The sequence below is a fragment of the Antedon mediterranea genome, chromosome 10, assembly GCF_964355755.1.
Source record: "Antedon mediterranea chromosome 10, ecAntMedi1.1, whole genome shotgun sequence".
Classification (NCBI taxonomy): domain Eukaryota; kingdom Metazoa; phylum Echinodermata; class Crinoidea; order Comatulida; family Antedonidae; genus Antedon; species Antedon mediterranea.
The window spans coordinates 7123996-7132425 of NC_092679.1; the positions used below are offsets into that span (position 1 = coordinate 7123996).

Below are 8430 nucleotides of genomic sequence, written 5' to 3' on the forward strand. Positions count from 1 at the left end.
GGATCAGTGTTAAAGCCCCATTCCCTACGTTTTTTAGATCTAATTTAAGATCACAAACTATATTTAATGTAAAAATAATACTATATGGTCCTATTGCGATAACTTTTTTCGTCTTTAAACGGTTAAAAATGTGAAAAATAAGCCGATTCTAATAATTATAGCGGCCCGCTATAAATCCCAAAATGCATTGCGCGCGGATTGATATTTTTGTTTTTCACCTGTAATTCGCCCACTTTTCGATCGATCGTGAGGCCAAAACAAATGGAAGACTGCTAACTTTTCAACAAAAATACCGGGTTTTCCCCAATTTGTATCAACGGAGTCTGGCAAAAATAGAAAGACAATTAATGCAGCAACTATACAACGTCAGGCTAGGTATATAGCTCGCGTACGATGTTTGTACGTTACCGATGTTTACCAGCTAGGCCTACAAAACTAAGCCTAGCTAGGCTAGGCCTAAGACCGTCCACGAGAGGTCGATCGCCGCGAGCTACTTAGGTAGTGCATTGTTTCTCACTTTTTATCATAATTTACCATAAAACGTACATTTAAGACAAGGAATGACATGGTTTAATGTTTTTAAAGTGATATATATGTATTATTTTCCAAAAAACGTCCAAATTTGCAGGGAAGGGGTCTTTAATAGATTAGTGCTACTGTGTAGAACAATGGTTCAAGTACAAAGAACTCACTAAGCATGTGACCAGAAAATAAGTATGGCACGATAGGATATAAATCTATTGTAGTTAGTGAATAATATTGTGCTTGTCAGAGTTATGGATTTAAGTGCAAATGATTTGAACTTAAGTTATTCAGTGTAAAGTGTAGGACATTTGTAATACTTGTTTGGTTCAATAATTTAACACCTAATTTATATTCTGTTCTTATTTACAGGAGTGCAGTTGATGGCTGTGTATCTGCCTATATTAATAGGATTTCTAATAGACAGTACATCATTAACAACAGCAACTAAACCAGCAAAATCACTTCATGATCATTCACTACAACGTCTGATGAAGATTGCGCCGCTTTATCCCGCTCCTTTCAAGACCGTGATGGGCGCTGCTCCGCAACTGAAGACAAAACTTGAAGGTGCCATCCGTGCTAATCAAGCAATGCTGGCTAAGAAACCAGTGCGCAATGCAAAGCAGCAAATGAGAGTTGCAATGCAGGCAGCTCCAAGTATTAAGCTGAAGAAAGACTTTAGCAATTTTAATGGATAAACTTTTGATTAATAGACATAATATGGGATTCTGTAGTGTGACACATGTATTATGTTGCACTGTGTAAAACACAATCAAACAAAATTCAATGAAAACACACATATTCCCAAATAGTCATACTTTTGTAACAATGTACTGTATGTATGTGTAAATTGTTAATTTTTTAATGAAAATATGGTTGAGATTTGGATTGGTGGGGAATACTTAGTAGGAAGGGGACGGGGAAACCGGGTAAGGAGTAGTATTTTATAAAAGATTTATTTGTGCTTAATTGTAATAAAGTTTACATTTATTTTGTACTTATACCAATAAAGAGTACTAGTGGCATGCATGATTTTTGTTAGCTAATTACCAACAATCTTGTGATTGGTAGAATTGATATGAATATTCTGGCAACCAATTTTCATAAAAATGTGTTGTGTAAGAATATTGTTGTAGACGTGGTACACATATTTGATAAAGGTATTTTCATAAATGTAGTTCAAATAACAGTTAAAATTAGAATGTGCAATAGTCATTAAAAGAAATATATAAACAATTAAAACAAATGTATATATAACAATATGTAACAAAAATGTATTTACCTGTAATATTTAGTGTATGAATGAGAGGAATCTGATGATTATGAAAAACATTAAAATGATTCAAGATTCTGTGTCATTATCAGAGATACAGTAACATCTCCATAATTTACAGAATTATGTATGTATATAAATCCAAGTCAAGTCCCAGTTAACACATATATCCCAGTAATTCATTTATTTGCACCGTTTTGTGCTTATATTTAAATTATTGTAGTCTAGGAGATGTTACTGTAAGTCTATAGACATGTTTTATGGAGTGGTGAGCCCCTGCATCTAATGAATCCTGTCTATAATTATGCTAGCCTGATTAATAATTGTATTTTGATTAAACAAATTATTACCCAAGTATTATCATTTATATTATCTGTTAACTAACTATATTTTTCAAGGAGTAAAAATTATGAGTAAAACCAGTGTAGACGATGAACAAAAAGTAAAACTTAATGCTATAATGAAAAATGTTACTCAAATTGTATCCAAGGTAACAACTGGTGCTCACTTGACCCTATTAAGGGGAATTTTAATTATTTTATTACGTTACAAATTGTAATTATTGTACTGTTTCAATAAACATCTAATTTAGGGAGTGATCACATTTTTTGCTTGAAAATAAAAACAAAATTAGTATTACATGAGGATGTGTTCTTGAATGTTTCTTAAACGTTTATTCATGTTTTTCTTAACAGGCAGCTAGAACAAAAAAACAATATACTGTACACTTACTATGGAAGTTTTATTACTTATATAATTCAGAAGCTTTTTTTACATATTTAAGCATTGTGTATAAGGTTTTAAAATATTCTAACTTACATTGATCACTAAAAAATGCATAATTTTCATTTAAAACTTTATTATTTATAATTAATAAGACTATTGGAATATAATACTATACTGCATACCTGAACATTTTTTTTAATCTAACTTGTTTTAAAGTTAGGCCATTTTGTGTGAGTTTAAACATGGACATAATGTATAGGTCCATGATTTAAATAACACAGTAATACTATAGATTACCCTGGTTTAAACTGCCCCTCCATTGGGACACCAACACCTCTAGTAAAGTGGAAACACTACGAACAACCCCTAAATATGTTCTATTTATCATAGTAAGGATGCTGAAATAAATTTCTACTGCAGCACAGAAAGTTTAGAGTTTTTCAGCTCAATGCTTTCTTTCATTCAGTTGACTACTCCACGCATGGACAATCTATCAAGCTGTCTTACTACCTTAGGTAGGACCAATCACTACAGCTCTAAGTGATGATCATCCATCTTATTCTGGTTCGTCATTCTTATTGAATTCATACATACATTGTAACAATCGTACATTTGAACAGTCAGGAAAATCAAAACAATGCTTTCTCGCATACTCAAGCAATATGACTGTAATGCACATGCTCAGTTTATGATTGTTTATCAAATTAATCTTTCAAATCACTGATTTAAACTACGAGATATACTACATTGTTTGCCCTTTTAATTTCTAGATGCTCCAACCATTTCACAACTGACATCCCAAAGTTTTGTTGCTAAATCCTCATCATAAGATAGAGGGCTGCTTTTCTTCAATGCACAGTCACTATAAATAAATAACATTTTAATTTAATTTAAATACTTTTTCTGTTATCTATGACTTAATTTAAACCTGCCGATTCTCAGTACTGTATCCTTTTCCGAAGTATCATAGGAATATTTGGTAATACAACACATGTGTCTAGTAGTAACCTTACATCATACAGGCACCACATGTGATATAAATGAGATGCTGTATTACCAAATATTCGTATGATACTTCGGAAATAGATAGTATTTGGAGATATAGCACTGAGAATTGGGTGTTTAAACATAATAGATTTATTTATTGTTCAATGGTTAAAATTAGAAATTATTTATTATATTTCTCTTGGATAAGTAGTACTGTACATGACAAAAATCTACATTTTAAATTTAGTACCCAATTTTCAAGGTAGAGCTTATAGCTAGCTTCTTTCCCACAAACAAAGTATTACATTTCTGATTACCTGTAGTAGCTACCAGACTCCTTCTCAATGCCTGGCATTACTGCACAGTATATGGTTGTCTGTGCTCCTTGCTCTGATGTTTTACACAGAGTCCTTAAAACAAGTTGCTGCAGTGGTACAATGAACCTAACAATTGGCCACGTATCTGTGATGTACCTCAACAGTTCTGTATCCACAGCGCCTGGATGAACTGCGTAAGACGTTACAGTTGTACCTGTTCAATAAAATAATATTAATTTGTTCGGAGTGAATACAATATTTTTTTAATAGTTATGGCTCGTGAAGTTGTGATTTATCAAATCTGCTTAAACAAATTATCTTTACTTTTTTTCTTAAAGTTTTAAAAATAACCTAATCGAATATTTGTCTATTTTTTGCATTAAAATCAAAGATAATGGATTCACGCCATTAAGCGAAAAAATTGGAAGGTTTAAATTACCAAAAAATATAGTTTTAATTTCTCTTTGCATCTCAACACTCTCTTAAAGCCCCCTTCCCTACGTTTTTTAGATCTAATTTAAGATCACAAACTATATTTAATGTAAAAATAATACTATATGGTCCTATTGCGATAACTTTTTCCGTCTTTAAACGGTTAAAAATGTGAAAAATAAGTCGATTCTAATAATTATAGCGGCCCGCTATAAATCCCAAAATGCATTGCGCGCGGATTGATATTTTTGTTTTTCACCTGTAATTCGCCCACTTTTCGATCGATCGTGAGGCCAAAACAAATGGAAGACTCCTAACTTTTCAGCGAAAATACCGGGTTTTCCCCAATTTGTATCAACGGAGTCTGGCAAAAATAGAAAGACAATTAATGCAGCAACTATACAACGTCAGGCTAGGTATATAGCTAGCGTATGATGTTCGTACGTTACCGATGTTTACCAGCTAGGCCTTCAAAACTAAGCCTAGCTAGGCTAGGCCTAAGAGCGTCCACGAGAGGTCGATCGCCGCGAGCTACTTAGGTAGTGCATTGTTTCTCACTTTTTATCATAATTTACCATAAAACGTACATTTAAGACAAGGAATGACATGGTTTAATGTTTTTAAAGTGATATATATGTATTATTTTCCAAAAAACGTCCAAAATTGCAGGGAAGGGGTCTTTAACCTAAATAATCATCACTCTATGTACCTTTAAGCCTCTTGGCTAATTCTTTGGTGAACAAAACGTTGGCAAGTTTACTTTCAGAGTAAGCAGTAATGGTGTTGAAGGAACGTTTCTTAAAATTCAGATCATCCAGAGGAAGTTGTTTGGGTGCAATATGAGCCAAAGACGAAAGGTTTATGATTCTAGCTGCTGGAGATTCCTTTAACATATCCAGTAGCAGATTGGTGAGTAGAAAGTGGCCAAGGTGGTTCGTTCCAAATTGCATATCAAATCCATCTTCCGTCTCCCATTGAGGGCAGCACATTACACCTAGTAAAATATTTCCTGATTATATAATATTGTGCACCAATCATGCTCAGGTATTACAACCATACAGATATATTTTATTACTAGTAGTAGTAGTATTATTATTACAGTGGCATAAAGGCTATGAGTCACTGGCTACTGCCAGGGGCCCAGAGCTTGCGGCCCCTGGGAATGAGCATCCTCAATGGAACCACCCAGTGTTGGAGGGTCCATTCAGAGTACTAAACCAGGGGCCTTTGACCTGTATTTTAAGTCACTGTATTATTATCAGTTAGGTAATAAAGTAATAGAATGTCTGGTTAAAGGGTAGAGAGTATACCTGCATTATTAATAAGTATATCAAGGGAGTCATGGTTGTCTTTGTATTCTTTGACAAATTCTCGTACGGATGCCAACGACGCTAGATCCAGTTTATGCACAAAAACCTCTTTGTGTCCAGTAGTTTGCTCTATGTACTGCTTGGCACTATAACCTTTCTCTGTATTCCTGCAGGCTAGAATCACCTTAGCACCTATAATAGGAAAAGTATGGCATGATTGTCCTGCAAGATCATTCAGGATTTCTATATGACAATATAGTGACCTTTTTGTTTTCATGACTAGGCTAAGCAACTATTGAGTCTAAACATCATTCTGTTGTGCATGCTCAAATGTTTCTTTTTCACTCAATAACTGCTTAGTATAGTAAGCGGTGTCATGACAAAACGTCATTTTGTACATTTACCTCTGGCTGCCAAATCTTTTGCAGTCTCTCTTCCAATACCAGTGTTTGCCCCTGTAATAATGATGGTTTTGCCGACAAGTTTAGCATCGCTATGACACTTGCCAATAAACGACTGCCGAATATAGTAAAGCAACACAACTGTCATAAAAAATAATTTTTACAGAAAATTAGTGAATAATAATTGTTAATGGAAATGATTCCAATAATAAATGAATGAATTAATAATAATGATGTATGTAGGATCTAAAGAATGTTGTTTAGATGCAATGCTGAAAGACCTAAAGGGTGGTCCAAATGTTATGGATGAGACTAGTACGTCAGTTACATTCAAATCAGTTTTGGATTGAATTTGTTTCAATTTATGACCATAAAAAGAACGGTCGATCGTGACTATAAAACGCTTTTAATTACAGTACACATGCACGGTGGTTGACCGCTCTTCCCCCCACCTCCACCTATCCCTATCCCTATCCCCCTCTCCCTCCCTTCCCCTTTTTTCTTCTTCTTAACCGACCCACCACCAACTACAGTATAATATATGATAGTGCGTTAACCTTTTTTGTTTACCATTCCTGAGCATGATGATTTGCATATTTATATCATAGATATATATATACTAGTTTTCTTCTAAATCAGGGTTAAAATCTAACACGTTATGTTAACTTACCAATCAAAGGGATAGTTAATATGATAAGAAGCATGATCATATAAATAATGCGTAGTTTTGAACTCCTTTTCTAGCAATATTCATTCAGCTCTATTTGCAAACTTGCACTTAGTAGACACCGTGTCAAATAATAATGTGTGATCGCCGATGGGTCGATGACCCCCCATGACCCATTGCTCGCACTTTTGGGGACACATCCGCACACACGCACTCTCGACTCTCCGGTTGCGCACACGTGAGCGATAACCAGATCCAGGGGAGTATTATGCAAGTTCCTTTTCTATCAAAAAGGTATATTGTCCCCCTGAAAAAAAAATGTTTTAAATGTATTTGTTGAATATGCCATTTTATGTCACAAATATAATAGGTATTCACTTTGACCTAAATATATTTTCCTGAAAAAACTGTAATCTCTATGCTCTGTAATAATTAAACACAAATTAGTTTGATTATTATTTATTTTATTTATTTATTTATTCGGTATATAAAAATATATTACAAAACGACAGTCAAGGACTGAAATGAAATGTATTACAAATGACTAAAAATTAGTTAAAATTGCTATAAAAATAGAAACATCTTAATAAAATTAGATATCGTACCATACAATTAAAAACATACATGAATAAAAAACCTTAAAACATTCACTTATTACATATCTAAAAAAGAGCTAGTGGTGCCTATTAATTATATCCACCATGGTGGGAACTGGAGACGACCTAAGTCTGCTGGTTTTACAATGAGGTACTTCTAGAAAGCGGTTGACTCTGAGAGACCGAGCTGGCTTATGAAGAGGGGGAAGTATTTCTCTAAACAGCTCGGATTTTAATAAGCCTTCCCCGAAAGACAACACAAGTTTGTTTCTTCTCTCTACAAGAGTAGGTAAACCAGTAACAGACAATGCATGATCATAGCACAAATAGTTGTTACCTAGCATGATACGCAATGCTCTCTTTTGTACCTTTTTAAATTATTTAATTTATTAAGTCAATTTGGTTGAATTTAACCATTTTTCTTTTTTGTAAGTAATAATATAGGCTTAAGTTTATGTACCGCCAACGTAAGATACTAAGTTGTAAGAATCGTAAACTATTATGCTCTGCTCTCATCCAATGTGTTTTTGACTATGCTGCATCTTCTTGGTTCTGTGGAACCAGTAAAGCTATTCAAAGAAAACTACAAATTGCTCAAAACAAAATGGTTAGACTCATAAAAGGAGTTGAACCCAGAAGACATATAGGTGCTGATCAATTAGACGATTATGGATTGTTAAATGTAAAATATCGAGTAAAGTTCTTGCAAATTAGCCAAGTTCATAAAATATTTATGGGCAGAAGTGCTTCATACCTAAACGAAAACTTTCGTAGAGTTAATAACTTACATGGTCACTTCACTCGTGGTAGTAAACTCAATTTCGTTGTACCTGAAGTACAAGGCATAGAATGCAATACATTCTATTTTAATGCAATCAGAGAATGGAATAACCTTCCTGACTATATTAAACAAATTTCCAACACATCTAAATTTAAAACTGAATTGAAACAATATTACAAAATTAAACATTATAAATTATTATTGTGCCATTATATCAGATGTTTTGCTTATATGCTTATATATTTATGAACCCCGTCTTATAATGTTTGTTTTGTTAAAATTATAATTACTATCTTTTTAGGGACCACATTGGAATTAAGTTGTTTTACTTTAAACGAATTTATGTGTTTTCCCGTGCATCGTCAGACTTCATTAATCCCGCCATTTTTATTTGCTTTTTTGATGTATTTTAATA

General features: G+C 33.5%; 2 protein-coding genes across 5 annotated transcripts in view; one reads left to right on the plus strand and one right to left on the minus strand.

Annotated features, from left to right (window-relative positions):
• Nucleotides 1–2437, plus strand: part of LOC140061364 (HEAT repeat-containing protein 5B-like) — a 39620-nt gene extending 37183 nt beyond the window's left edge. For all 4 annotated transcript variants that reach the window (XM_072107879.1, XM_072107882.1, XM_072107880.1 and 1 more), the window contains one exon: nucleotides 895–2437. In XM_072107879.1, coding sequence (XP_071963980.1) covers nucleotides 895–1223 — 329 coding nt within the window. In that variant the 3' untranslated portion in view covers nucleotides 1224–2437. The remainder of the gene's footprint in view (nucleotides 1–894) is intronic.
• Nucleotides 2438–2576: 139 nt separating this feature from the next.
• On the minus strand, nucleotides 2577–6757 carry LOC140060003 (retinol dehydrogenase 11-like). Its single transcript, XM_072106025.1, has 6 exons — nucleotides 6642–6757; nucleotides 5975–6112; nucleotides 5571–5762; nucleotides 4970–5254; nucleotides 3829–4042; nucleotides 2577–3386 (listed from the first exon to the last, which is right to left on the minus strand). Exons 1-6 carry the CDS (start codon nucleotides 6679–6681, stop codon nucleotides 3284–3286), a joined length of 972 nt encoding a protein of 323 aa, XP_071962126.1. The 5' UTR covers nucleotides 6682–6757; the 3' UTR covers nucleotides 2577–3283.
• Between the last annotated feature and the right edge of the window lie 1673 nt (nucleotides 6758–8430).

Excerpts from the sequence above, each read along its gene's own strand:
- LOC140060003 (XM_072106025.1), bottom strand. The coding sequence starts at position 6,681 with ATGATCATGCTTCTTATCATATTAACTATCCCTTTGATTG. Across the intron at positions 5,255-5,570 it reads TATACTTATTAATAATGCAG|GTGTAATGTGCTGCCCTCAA; the intron begins GTATACTCTCTA and ends ATATTTTACTAG. Across the intron at positions 4,043-4,969 it reads ATTAGCCAAGAGGCTTAAAG|GTACAACTGTAACGTCTTAC; the intron begins GTACATAGAGTG and ends TTTATTGAACAG.